Source organism: Lepidochelys kempii, chromosome 1 (genome assembly GCF_965140265.1).
Source record: "Lepidochelys kempii isolate rLepKem1 chromosome 1, rLepKem1.hap2, whole genome shotgun sequence".
Lineage (NCBI taxonomy): Eukaryota > Metazoa > Chordata > Testudines > Cheloniidae > Lepidochelys > Lepidochelys kempii.
In genome coordinates this window covers 97,187,334-97,202,013 of record NC_133256.1, presented here as the reverse complement: position 1 = coordinate 97,202,013, position 14,680 = coordinate 97,187,334, and the positions used below count along the sequence as shown (strand labels likewise).

Here is a 14,680-nt window from a genome sequence, read left to right as displayed (position 1 = left end):
TATACACACCTTGCATATTACAGCAGCTTCTATTACCCTTTCGGAACATAAGACTGTAACTAGTTTGTGCGTGCACGTTTACCTGCTTTAACCTTATAAATAACTCTCATTTCTTTTTCCTAGCTAATAAATCCTTAGACAGTTTATTATAGGATTGGCTACAAGCGTTGTCTTTGGTGAGAGATCTAGGATGCAACTGACTGGGCATAAGTGACTGGTCTACTGGGAAAACCAAACATACTAATATAAACAAGGCTTCATTTTCTTGCACCACAAGATCTCTCTGCCAGTCCTATTACATTTCCCTGTCCCCTCAGTGACCCTCCCTGCTGTCCACTCTTCCTGCTCCCCTCATATTGTCTCCTCTCTCACACGTGCGTGATACATATACACACACACGTCTGATTCAACTCCCATATGAAGTCAATGAAAGCTGGCTTTGACCCTAAGTGTTCCCACTGGGTCACAATGCACTTGAGACAAAGGAGTAGTGCCCACTCACCTCTAATCTTTATTGTTTGTTACAAAGGTGGCCCTGACCTGTTTGAACAGTACAATAGGACTGATCATTTATACATATACCCATATCATTTATACCAAGCTGGTGTTCATGGCTGCAAGATGCTTGCTTTGTATCTGGATTTGCAGGAAATGCCCCAAACTGTTTTACGTATGATTTCAAAAGATGGAACTTTTGAAGCTTGTGAAGTCCCATATCATCTTTTCTCTTTGTCTATGTCATTCTGGGGCACTTCAGACTTCAAGCTAGGAAGCAAGCACAACCCATGAACACATGATCACTTGTTCCGTTCTGGAAGGGAATAAAGAAACAATCTGAGATGAAAGATTTATTAAAAATTATTCAGCTCACAGAAGCTGGGAAAGAAGACACTGCAATCCTACTCAAATGGTTATTGTTCTTGTAACTCTTTCCACTCAAGTGGGGATCTTGCACAAAGCCCTTGCAAAGCTAACCCAAGGTAGCTGGGTCTCAAAACCTGAGAGAAAGAAAGTGTGGGGGGGAAGGGGGGGAGGAGGGTGAGGGAGGGAGGAGAGGCTGAGATAGGGAATGGGGGATGTGCCACATCTATGATAACACCTCAGCACACACATTTAAATTTGAGCATGTTTTCCAGCATTTCTGTATTTCACACAGTCTCTAAATAGCAATTTATTTTCATTGACAAAGAAAGTAGTAAGGTGTTTAGAGGCCATTTTCAGGTCAACCCAATCTCACAACTGAGCTTTAGTTACCCACCACATCATTTGAAAAAGGATACTTACCATTGGCTGAATTGGTGATCCTGGAAACATGAACTGCATCTGCTGGGCAAGCATTGCTGCTGCAGTTTTCTGTTGGATTAAGTTGTTCCTGCCATTAATTTCTAATTGAGTTTTTAAATGTGTTGGTGGATGAAGATACTTGCAGTTCTCTCTTGTACAACGACCCTGCAAAAAATTACATCAGTTACTTTATAGCTTTTAATGGCGGTTTGGTTTCTCAAGGCAAAATATTACACCATCAATTAAGGAACAAAAATTGAGTTGCAAGGCATTTCCTTGGAATTGACTAGCTAGGAAGAGATGACAGTTTACGGCTTGCCTCAGGCCAGTAACCCAAGTTGGTCACTTATGTTATCAACTGAAATTTTTTTTAAAAATAGGCTAATTTTAGAAAATGATTGATGGTATGTTAATTGGTAAATACAGGACATTGCTACAGAATTAATGCCCTGAATATTAGCCAGACTGCTTGAATTTCCTCTCAAGATATCCTGATCATGGCCTCTGTTGTTACCACAATATAAATGTTAATAATTAATATTATTAATAGATTTAACATTTTAATTTGAAACAAAATATAGCTTTTAAACACTGGATATTAAATGTATGTTTGCAGAACTACAAGTATTAATATTAGTAATTTTCTTTGTGCTTCCACTCCACTGTATTGTTGCCCCTTTTTGACTTGAACAGCTTGTCAGATTTGGGGGGGTTCCAGTTGGATGTAGAAATTGGGGATATGTATTACTTTGATGCAGTTTTATTTCTTTTTGAAGAATGTACAAAGTCCTGTGTCTCTGAATACAGGAGGAAACAATATCAGGAAACAGATTTTTTTTCTTCACAATTAGGATGGGAATGATGAGATTTTTATAGGTAAATGTCAATACACATCAATTTCACCATACATATACAAATGCTGAAAAAAATATTTCCATAGATCATCATAGAAATTTACAGATAGCCAAAGAAAAATTCTGCTTGAGACCTTATTAGAGTTTGATTTCAGGATATTTATTTTGTATATTTTGACATGTAATGTTGATAACTCGTGTTTTAATGGTTTTAAAGCTTTAACTTTTTGAATCTCAATGCCGACTGTCATTAAATAATTATTGTCCAACTTCCCCATATCTTTGTACAACTGTGAAAATTTAAAATCAAGTAAAAAAATGCTTTAAACTAAACCGATATTATCCTTCAAAATTATTTAAAAAAAAAATTCTGCCAAGCCTACTCACAGAACCAAGAACACACTTTTCAGCCTGAAACCCAACCCTAAAATCTCTTCCCAGGTTTCTTAGGGTGTCAGCCAGAGTGCTTTCAGCTAACCCAGCTAACACAGTGCTTTCAGGTTGTCTCTCTCAGATCTGGTTGACGCAAAGCAGCTTAAGTTGACATAACCATGGAAGTGTCTACACTTAAATTTCGCTCCTGCCATTGTAACTGCCCTGCTACGCCGACTTAACTCCGCAGGGGTGAAAGTAACTTAAAGGACTTGCCAGGACTCTGGAGCCATGAGGAGGGGGCGGGGCCTCAACCAGAAGGGGCGGGGCCTTTAAATCCCCAGGCCCTTTAAATCAGGATTTAAAGGCCTGGGGCTAGAGGGGTGGTAGCAGCAGCTGGGAGCCCAAGGCCCTTTAAGTCACCCCCGAGCTCTCAGCTGCAGAGGTGGCTGGGAGCCCTGGGGCTCGGGGGTGATTTAAAGGGCCCGGGGCTCTAGCTGCCGCTACCGCAAAGGAGCCCTGGGGGTCCAGCAGCAGGGCCCAGGCTCCGGCTGCCGCTACCGTCCACAGCCCTTTAAATCGTCCCCGAAGCGGTGCTGCTGGAGCCTGGGGCTCTGGCGGCTATTTAAAGGGCCCGGAGCGGTAGAGGCAGTGGGAGCCCTGGACTCTTTAAATAGCCGCCAGAGACCTGCTGCCACTACCTCAGGACTCCGGCAGGCTCCAGGGGCTATTTAAAGGGCCCGGGGCTCCCACTGCCTCTACTGCCCCAGGCCCTTTAAATCGGCCCCGGAGCCCTGGGGTAGTGGCAGTAGGGCTACAGCAGTGATTTAAAGGGGCCGGAGCTGTAGCAGCGGCAGGAGCCTGGGCCCTTTAAATTGCCATCTGAGCCCTGCCGCCCCTACCCCAGGGCTCCAGCAGTGGGGCTCTGGTGGCAATTTAAAGGGCCCGGGACTCCAGCTGCTGCTGGGAGCCCCAGACCCTTTAAATTACAGTCTGGAGAAGCTGGTCCGTCCCGGTACGGCACACTGGCTCTTGCCGGCAGGGGTGGCAGGTTTGTAAAAATTTGGTGGTGCCCAGAACCTGCCCCTGCTCAAACTCTGCCCCCCCACCAAACTCCACCCCCCACCTGCCCAAGGCTCTGGGAGGGAGTTTGGGTTGGGGAGGAGGTCTGGGGTACAGGCCCTGGGCTGGGGTAGGGGATTGGGATGCAAGAGGGGTGCAGGGTGCAGGCTCTGGGAGGGAGTTTGGGGATGGGAGAGGGTGTGGAAGGAGGGGGTGCAGGGGTGAGAGCTGTGGGGTGAGGCTGGAGATGAGGGGTTTGGGGTGGGAGGGGGCTCAGGGCTGAGGCAGTGGGTTATGATGTGGGGGGGATGAGGGCTCTGGCTGGGGCTGGAGATGGGGGGTCTGGGGTGTTGGAGAGGCTCAGGGCTAGGCAGGGCCAGTGTAACCACTAGGCGAACTAGGCGGCCGCCTAGGGTGCCAAGATTTGGGGTTGCCAAAAAGCGAGCCAGGCAGCAGCAGGGCTTGGCAAGGAAACGGGCGGCTGCCTTGGCTCAGCCTCCATGCTCAGCCGCAGCGGGGGACATGGAGAGCGTGTTCACTCACACCCCCCACCCACCGCCCAAGAACAAAAGACCCTCGCGCGGGGACCCGGCGGAGGAAGAGGACGCTGTTGCGTTGGCCAAGGTAAGCGCTTCCCCACAGCTCAGGCACCTGCTGGTCCACGCTCCCCTCGTGCACGGGCAGCTGGAGAGGATGGCAGCCCACAGAGCTGAGCTGCCCCAGTGCCCCTCCCTCTGCCCCAGCCTCTGTCAGCGGGGGAACAGTCGGAGCCCTGGGCTGGGGCTTTCTGCAAACCGGGACTCAGGCGGGGAGAAAGGAACAAAGCCAGAGAGACACTGTGCCCCAAAGAGAGATCATGGCTAAATGGAAATGCAGAGCAGCACTAATGGCTTCAAATGCAAATAGTGATTGATTGGCTCCAACTATGCGGTATTGGAGAGGGTGAGGAGTGTAGGGCAAGCAGGGACCTGCAGTACTTCCTAGCTGAGTCTCTCCATCCATCCCAGGATGGTCTTGCCAAGACTGACAGTGCGAATACAGACACATTGAATTTGGTTGTTAATGATGTTGCAAAGTGTTGCTTGGAGGCAACAGCCTTCTTTGATTTAGTTCAACATGTTTACGTGTATTTCTCAGCTTCTACACGTGGCTGGGAAGTTCTAGCACACCACGTACTTAATCTCACAGTTAAACCATGGAGTGAAATAAGATGGGAAAATCAAATTGATGCCTTGAAACCTCTTTGCTATCAGCTTGGTGACATCTATGATGCTCTGACAGGGATCTATGATGACACTACTCTAACAGGATCATCTGGCAATACGTCACGAGTTGAAGCAAAGGATCTTGCAAAAGCCATTTCTAGTTTCAAGTTTCTTGTTTCTCTTGTTATGTGGTATGACATATTGTTTGAGATCAACATGATGAGCAAACAACTTCAGGCGAAAGAATTCGACATACGTGAAGCCATTAATCAACTTGGAGAAACCAAGAAGTTTCTTGTGGGCCGCAGAAGTGACGCAGACTTTGAGAAAACATTGGTAGATGCAGGTGAACTTGTGGGGGAGTTGGATGTACCGGCACTTTTTGAACAAGATCCAGTCCATATTAGAAAAAAGAGGAAGCAGTTCACATATGAAGCAGATGACGAACCTATTTATAATCCGAAAGAAAAATTCAAAGTGAACTTTTACTTTGCAGCCATCGACACAGCAATACATTCGTTTGAAGAAAGATTCACATTGATGCAGCAAATTACTTTAGTATTTGGCTTCCTATATGATGTTTACAGTTTGCAAAATACAACACCGAAGCAAATTATGGAACATTACTTGAATCTGGAGCAAGCTTTGCACATGGTGAATCCAAAGATATTGATTCCTTTGACTTGTGCAATGAATTGCAAGCTATTGCAAGACGAGTCCAAAAGAGTGCATCACGGCAAGATGTATTGAACTTAATACAGAAAAATAAGCTGACAGATAGTGCCCCCAACACAGTTATTGCTCTTCACAACCTCTTGACTCTTCCAGTTTCTGTGGCCAGTGGTAAGCGAAGCTTCTTGAAGCTCAAGTTGATAAAAACATACATGCGAACATCAGTGTTGCAACAAAGACTTGTTGGACTATCTCCTTTGTCAATAGAACATGACATTGCTCGCAGCATTGACTTGGAGGAACTTGTTTCTAAATTTGCTAAACTGACAGCGCGGAAAAATAAATTCTAAATTAGAACGTGTTACTCTGTGATAGTGTACTGTGCATAATGTATGTGATTTATTTTAAGATCCATGCTATGTTGTGCAAAGTGAAAACAATAGCAATGTCAACACTGTCACATTATTCATTTATTTTCATTAAATATGTAGACTAAATGATGAAATTAATAAATTTTCAAGCCAAACATGTATTAATTCTAATGAGCACTGCCACATTATGCAGTATTCATTTTTGAAAGTTTATAATAAGCCATGCTCCAGGGGGACGGGAGGGGGGCGCAAGGTGGAAGTTTTGCCTAGGGCGCAAAATATCCTTGCACCGGCCCTGGGGCTAGGGCAGAGGGTTGGGGTATGGGGGGATGAGGGCTCTGACGGGGGGTATGGGCTCTGGGGTGGGGCAGGGCTGGGGATGAGTTTGGGGTGCAGGCAGGCTGCCCTGGGACTGGAGCCAGAGAGGAGGACTCGCCCCAGACCTCTCCCCACCGGCAGCAGCGAGCTCTGCGGTAGGGGCCCCCCTATCCGCCCCGGCAGCACACTCACCCCCACCACTGTCAGTGCATGTGCTCCTAGGGCCCCTCTCAGGTCCAGGAATCTCCCTCACCTCCCCTGTGGTGGGTGCCATCGGGGGGAGGGGAGGTGTCTGCCATCACATATACATCTCATCCCCTGCTGCTGCCCCTCACTGTAGCCTCACTGGGGGAGGGGGATGAGGCTGCCCCTTGCCCAGAGTGGGGCGGGAGCAGTGACTGCAGGCAGTGGGGGTGGCTGTACTGGTGGAGGGTCCCGCCGGAAAATGAAAGAGTCTGAGGGAGAAGGGCAGAGTAAGGGCAGCCTGCCCTGGCAGTAGTGGATGGGGGGCACTGGGACCCTGCGGCGGCAGTTGATGCAGGGAGGCAGCATGGGGCTGTAGGGGAGACCCAGGGAGGCGTGCGGGGGCAGCAAGGGGGGGGAAGGGGCAGGGGACACTTGGTGTAGGTGTGGGGGGGCAGGAGGTGGGACCAGCGGGGAGACCCAGCCCCGAACATTGGTGGAGCTGAGCCCCCGGGCCCTCAATATTGCCGGAGCCACAAGCCCATATAACTTGCCTCTGCTGCTTGCCAGGGGCATACTGACTTACTTTCACCTCTGTAACTCCACCTTCCCCAAGGGGCATAGAGTCAAGGTCGATATAGTTATGTTGATGCAGCGTCAGTGGTGACCCTGCGTTGCTTATGTCGACTGTTACCGGCTTTCAGGAGCCGCCCCACAATGCCTCACACTGACAATACAATTGATACAAGTGCTCCTGATGAGGACACGCCCCGCTGACAAAAGGAGCAAAATGTAGACACACACAAGTGATGTAATTACTGAGGCGGCTGTATGCTGATGTAAGTTAGGTTGACTTAATTTTGTAGCATAGACATGGCCTCAGTTTTTTCCTCTCTTCTGCCTTCCCTCCATACATACACACCTACCTAAAACAACAGTTAATAATTGTTAATAATAGTTAATAGGTGGGGGCTTACGCATACAGTTATGTTAACTGGGATGAGTTTACACCTATCATTCTAAATGGGGTTTTAACTCAACCCAGAACAAGATTTCACCCAGCTCATAACAGAACAATTATTACACCACATCCACCCTAACTGAATTGGCCTTGTTAGCACTGATCCCATACTCAGTAAGGCAACGCCCATCTTTTCATGTGCTGTGTATTTATACCTGCCTACTGTATTTTCCACTCCATGCATCTGATGAAGTGGGTTATAGCCCACGAAAGTTTATGCCCAAATAAAGGTGTTAGTCTCTAAGGAGCCACAAGGATTCCTCTTTGTTTTTACCTGTAGATGAGTTTTTAAACTGAGAAAAAAACAGAACTTTCCATTGCTCAGTTATAAGGTCCTTATGATTCTTCCCCAGAGACATACACGGCTGGAAAAATTCATTAAAAAAATACAGAGTTAAAGAAGGAACATTAGTGGAGTTCACCATCAAAAATCACCACAGGGAATAAATAATAGCCACAGGAATATCCTTCAGGGCCTAGATAAGCTCATTAAGATCCCCATGAAAGAACACATTTTTAGCCACTTACCTCTCTCTAAAACCCTTGATACTTGTAGAATCTTGGAAAGTCAGTATTAACACTAGACCTTTGCATGCTATTCAAGCTCTGAGACACTACTGCCTTCCTCCTACCTGGGCTAGACACTGATTCTCAGCTTACTGTGTCCCTTATTCATAGACTTTACTTCCTTCTCAGCTTCCACTCTCAAGATTCCTTTTCAAAATTTTTAAAAAGTCTCGGGTACTTTAAATAAAACAGTATTGTTCTGAACATTTCCTTACAGATTTGAAAAAACTGACCCCCTCTCCCCCCCAGAAAAAAACTTTCCTGACCGAATCTATCATAGAAATATAAATGGCTTTTGAATGAGGTGCCTCTGAAGCAGGGTCAGAGTAACATACAGCTGTGTAGGGCTTCAAATGATGGTCTTAGAAATTACACTACCTATTTTACTTTTCCCTTTCCAGATCACAAAAAGTACTGCAAAGGCCTACTTTTTAAAATGTGGTCCATGCAAATTTTGCATCCTATCACTCATGTGCATGAAGCGAATTTACACGCACAAACTTCATTTGAAATCTGAGCACAAATGTGTTCTGCAGGTATAGATTTGATCACTTACACAGGATAACGTTAGTGCACTAAAACTGCATGCATTCAAATAGAAGCCAGGTCAATGTGTCCCTTTGAAAATTCTGTCCCAAGAGTTTAAAATTCCTTATTCTTTCCAAATAAAATTTTATATAAATAGCTAATTATTACTACTACTGCTACTACAGGTATTGGAGATGTCATCAAATAATATCTGGGCACACTGTAGGTTTAAAGGAATAAATGCATGCTGTCAGCAATCCCAGCAGTACTGAACTAGTTAACTGTAAAGGATAGATGAGGACACCAGTAGGAAAATTTCAAAGAAAATTTCAGAACTGGTAGTTAGTGGAACACCTGGACAAAGAAAGGCTCTCAGAACTCCCAGACAATGCTTTTGATAACTGTCACCAGAGTGGTGTCTTCCCACACTTCACCTACTGTAGGCTGCGGTTTACCAACCACAATAGATCCCTTATTCAGCCATATCATGCCACTGGTTTTAAGCAGATTTCCACAATAAGAACAATGGGTAGTTTGCCTAAAAATCAATGGCACAAGACAGCCCAGTGTTCGTACAATGCTTTTTAAATGTAGGGTACTATGTAAGTGCTTAACCTATTTTAAAGTAATAATTCTAAGTGAAACTAGTGCAGAAATTTAAAAAATTCTATAGCTGTGTACAGTAAGATTTAAAATCCACATATTATGTGCACTCTTTTGCATTCCTGCATTACGTAAAATTTGGGAAGGCAGCAATCTTGTTTAACTATAAGTCTCCAAAGTAACAGGGAATTAACACTGCTCATCAATATATTTATGTTCCAGTAAAAGAGCTGCTATAGGGAGGGTCAAATCACTCCATGGCTGAAGGTAATGTTGAGATCACAGCTCTGATGCCAATTAAAGCAGTTTCCCTCAAATTATTGGTGGCTGGGTGATTAGCCAGTCTCTTCCTCGCCAATCACAGGATTACATGAAATATTCCAGTGCAATTCTATATGAAACAGCTTGTTATATTTAACACTCAAATGACAAATTTAGGTGTAAATAAATATTATTTCACAGGATTAAACATACAACTCCTAACCTATGAGATGTGTGTGAGATCTCTTCAGGTACATCTAGACTGCAATTAAAAACCCATGGCTGGCCCATGCCAGCTGACTCCATCTCATGGGACTCAGGCGAAGGACCTGTTTCATTATGGCCGCAGACATTCGGGCTCAGGCTGGAGCCTGGGCTCTAGGATCCTATGAGATGGGAGGGTCCCAGAGTTCAGGTTGCAGCCCAAGCCCGAACATCTATACTGCAGTTCAACAGCCCCTTAGCCGAAGCCCCACGAGCCAGAGTCACCTGGCACGGGCCAGCTGCAAGTGTCTAACTGCAATGCAGACATACCTTTAGACAGCAAGGCTGTTTAACCTAGCGGAGTTTTAGGTATTTGAGGACTTATTCAATAGCGCCATACCTCCTGTGGGGTCCAGCCACACCCCCCCCATTCAAACATGTTCACAACCAGCTACCTGCTGGAGTTAAAAACAAGTTGAGAATGCCGGGGCAGAGGCATCCATCTAGAAACAAAAAATGTTGATGGTGGTTGTGACTCCAGGCCAATCCTGGAGGGTTGACAACCCTAATCAGCTCAGATATTTTAATGGCAACGGACTTGCTGGCTGATTAGAGGCTACTTGCTTATAAATGTTGAATCCTAGATATGGCACGTTGTTAGACTCCCATTCTTCACTGGCCAGTCAGCGCGGTGGAGAAAGCATAGAGGCCTCTTTGTCAAGAACGGTGGGTGACATCACATGGCCAGGGGCCAACAGCCACAGTAGCAGGAATGATAGCAGCCTTTGCAGGCAAATGAGCCAAACAGGCTAACAAGCTAGAAGTGAAGGCCCACAAGCCTTTCCTTTAGTTTTTGAAGCTGGTAGCCTGTTTCCTCCCCCTTGGCACTGAACCTCCCAGAGTTCCTAGGTAAATCAGAATGGGGCACTCGCCTTCTGGCATTACCCAGTGGGGTCCGATTAGGCAACCTTTTGTCAAATGAAGAACTTCTCCTTTCCAGTAATTCTGAGCTAGGAAAATCAATGGATCAAAATAATATCTCCAAATCAGTCAGTCAACAGGTCCGTAGGTGCTTTGTGACATCTGAGGTTTCCAGGCCAGTCCACAGGTATTACACCTCCATTATCCTAAAACGTGTCAACTCAAAAATAACTTAAGAAATGCACTGCTACCACAGTATTGACAATTTTTTCAAAAGCAACGAGATTTTGGAGGGTTCTGGAGCTCGTCTCGCAATGATGCAAGAAGCTCCATCCCCCTCCCGAAGTTCAGCCCTGCCGGAAGCTGGCAGAGTACCTTCCCTCTGCTTGCTGTTCTCACAGCAAGGGAGATAGGAGGAGGAAGCACAGGGCCCAGCAGCCCAGCGCAGCTCCACTACCTCCTCCTCCCCGTCCTCTGAGAAACAGGACAGGATGGCACATCTGCTCCGCTCCTTTCCCTCCCCACCGCAGCACTCAGCCTGGGAAAGGGTGGAGGGTGGTCAAGTGCCCCTGACGCTGCCTTCCCCCCAAGCCTGGGAAGAGAGTAAGGAGATCCTGGCTGCAGCTCTCCAGGTCTGGGAAAGGGAAGAGCCTTAGGAGGAGCAGAGGTGAGGCTGGGGACTGAACTGGGGTGGGAGGGTGGCGATAAAGTGAGGGGGGTGGAGCTAAACTGAGTGGAGAAATGGGGAACAGTATTAATTGCTGGGCAGGGGGTGGGCAGATGTGGGGATAAGACCCCCTGCAGCAGGAGCCACCATCATGTTACCCAGTTTATTTGGGAGAACAGGCAACATTAATTATCATGCTCGCACGCACGCACGCACACGCACACACACAACGGGCAGCGATAGTTCAATAACCAAAAGACAGACTGAAAACACAGAATATTTAAAAAAAATCTCATGATTATTGGGACAACCTCAGCATTTTTGGTGCGGTGGGGGTCCAATTTATGATTTTTGATCCTGTGAGGCAGAAAGCTGGAACTGAAATCACAGGAAAGGACAAATCATACATTCAGCTATGGAAACAAAGGGACTGTTTCCAAGCAGAAAAATACTTATAACTTTCTCCCGTTTACATTTTGGTATTCAGCAACTGAACTTGGAACAGCATTTCTGATTAACAAAATCTGGATGAAATATTAAAGTTTAAGTTGGTCAAACTAAAAAGATCTTTCCTCCCAAAATCACAATTTGAGGGTTTAATTTTTATGTGCAGATCTGTCTGTCTCATACCCTCTAGCAAGCTCGCCTATCCCCAGCTCTCCAAGCAAAGATAGTATACAAAACCACAGCCATTCTAGCCAGATGAATAAGACCTAAATTCCCCAACCTCCTCTCACCCCTCCCAAAAAAAATTACCTTATAATTACTTCTGAATACTATTCTGGAAGTTAAGTACACGTGTAAATATTCCCGGACTTCAAGCTTCAAGGTGACTTCCAAAAGATTTTTTACAAATTTGACTTGTGCCATATTTTGCTTCTTTATGTCATAAAAAGAAGACCTGAATTTTATACACTTGTGTGTCTGGAGTATCTTTGTTTATCTTTGTGAAAATATAACTGGATTAATCTCAATAGAATTATGCCTGATTTATATTGATCTGAGAACAGAATTGGACTCAATGCCTTAAAGAAAATGAAAGAGAGACCCCAGAATTACATGAGGTTAAATTCAATTAAATAATGACCAATAAGATTATACTAAAACGACAGATGCTAATCCTTTGATTCAAAGAGTTGGATTGTCTCAGCTTGCATTCAGTTCCTGTCAGTGGATTGCCACTAGCACAAACAAAGCATAAGGAAAAAACACGTTAAACAACTAAACTATTTCAAATGTAATATACATACATTACTATTAAAACTTGGAAAATTGGGGAAACAAATTAATTCCTTATCTACAGGACCATAACAATTCCTTCAAGTTCACCCACTAATATGAGTGTATGTGCCTTTGCTCTCACATTTTCATTGCAAGAAAACATCAAGGACATATATCCACCTTCTTTATGGTAAAAAGGAAATGAAGGTAAAATGCTCAAATTAATCTAGATTGTTTCAGTTACTAAAGAGGGAGGAAAAACCATCAGCTACTTGTCTGTTGATTTTGGATAATATGCTAAAATGACTGAAAATTGGCATAACAAAAATAGTTTAATGTATTCATAAAGTCCGGGAAAGAGAGCTTTCTGTGAACACAGTGACAGACAAAACTATGAATAATGAAGAAAAATGAAAATCTCATAAAAAGGAAACTATCATGTCTAAATGTTAGAAGATATTTAACATGAAAGACCTAACAGGAGTTATTTATTGAAATAGAAAAACAAAATGTTTGACTGAAGAATACATTTGTAATACAGATAAGGAGCTTTTGTCTCTCTCAAGATGCTTTTTCAAAGAAAAATATTGGGATGCATTTCACAGTGAGTACAGAGAATGGGTTGACAATTTGCCTTAATATCAACGGAAGCATACATGATATTAAGGCTACGTCTACACTACGTACTTTTTAGCGACACGGCTGTGCTGCTACAGCCATGCCACTAAATGCCGTGCAGTGTAGCCCCTGTTTGTCGGCAGGAGAGAGCTCTCCTGCTGACAAAAAAACTTCCACTCCCAACGAGCGGCGGTAGCTTTGTTTCCTGCCGACAAAGCGCTGTTCACACTGGTGCTTTTTGTCGGCAAAACTTTTGTTGTTCAGGGGTGTGTGTTTTTTTCACATCTCTGAACGACCAAATTTTGTCGTTCAGGTTCCAGTGCAGACAAAGCCTAAGGTTGCTCTGAAGGAAAAAAACTGTAGTAAATACTTCAGATTCCAAAAAAGATGCATATGAAATTGCAAATAAATCTGATGAACAACCTTGAGATTACTTTCACAGATATAAGTGTGTATACTCGGAAGGCAAAGAAAAACTAAACAAACTAAAAACACTCAGCTTCTTATATAATCATTAAAACGGTTTAAAATGACACTGTCAGCTTCTTATATAATCATTGGTTTCAGAGTAACAGCCATGTTAGTCTGTATTCGCAAAAAGAAAAGGAGTACTTGTGGCACCTTAAAGACTAACCAATTTATTTGAGCATAAGCTTTCGTGAGCTAAAAAGTAATCCTTTTGCTTCTGGTAGCATCACCACAACTGTAAAATGAGCATCTAGTAACAGGCACATCCAGTCCATAATCTGGTTTATGGTTGGAGAGCGCATGCCAGGAAAATTCATACTAACTTTTTCACTGCACTTTATATACAGGTACTGCAAATACCGGAGAAACAGAACAACTTGCTGAGCTGAAAGGTCTTTCAGATGAGGCAAGAGAAACGTTTCACTGTATGCTGAATGGAGAATGGCATTTAACAGTGCTGCCTTTTGTGGTCCAACAGGGCATAATTCTTCAGTGTACATCACATGGGATTTGTGTGTTAACTGAACATCACAGCTGTCCTCCATCAGTTCAGAACTGAAGCCATTCTGTACAGTTTCACTTTTTTTTTCTACTTGATCATTGGGCGTAATATCGATGTAACTGATTACTGAATCTAAATTCACATTTGTTCCTTGAAGGCTGTCATCATTGATGCTCACGAAAGCTTATGCTCAAATAAATTGGTTAGTCTCTAAGATGCCACAAGTACTCCTTTTCTTTATATAATCATTGACTAATTATAGTTTGAGAACCTTAAAAATAAACATGTCTTTCCCCAATGATCTGATCTTTTTCCATTTGGTCAACATTAATTTATTCCCTTCATTTCTAATGTTTCCAGAAAATAGAATAGTTCTATTTAGTTTACTTCCTTGTTTGCTTACCAGCATCAGCAAAGCCTTGGCAGGAATTTTTACAGCTCTAGAAAAAGTGGACTAAATTTTACACTCTAAGGTACATACGGAACTTCATGGACCACAAGGGCAACCACACCGGAGCACCTCAAGTATACTAGCAGTCCAGCTTTTGTAAAACTGACAAAGTCAGTAGATGGGAGGTATGAAAAAACAAGTTACTAAAATTTTGTATTTCTACTACAATAGCATCTAGTGGCCTTAATCAGAAGCAAAGTCTCATTGTGCTAGGCACTGTACAAACATACAGAAAGACATGGTCCCTTTCCTGAAATCTAAGATGCTAAGTGACACATGAAGGCTGGCAGAATGGAGTGCTGTTTGTAAAAAAACTGGTTAGTCTCC

General features: G+C 44.1%; 1 protein-coding gene across 9 annotated transcripts in view; it reads right to left on the bottom strand.

Annotated features, from left to right (window-relative positions):
- MBNL2 (muscleblind like splicing regulator 2) overlaps positions 1 to 14,680 on the bottom strand; it is a 159,024-nt gene that overhangs the window by 50,662 nt on the left and 93,682 nt on the right. For all 9 annotated transcript variants that reach the window (XM_073348166.1, XM_073348176.1, XM_073348195.1 and 6 more), the window contains one exon: positions 1,285 to 1,449. In XM_073348166.1, coding sequence (XP_073204267.1) covers positions 1,285 to 1,449 — 165 coding nt within the window. The remainder of the gene's footprint in view (positions 1 to 1,284; positions 1,450 to 14,680) is intronic.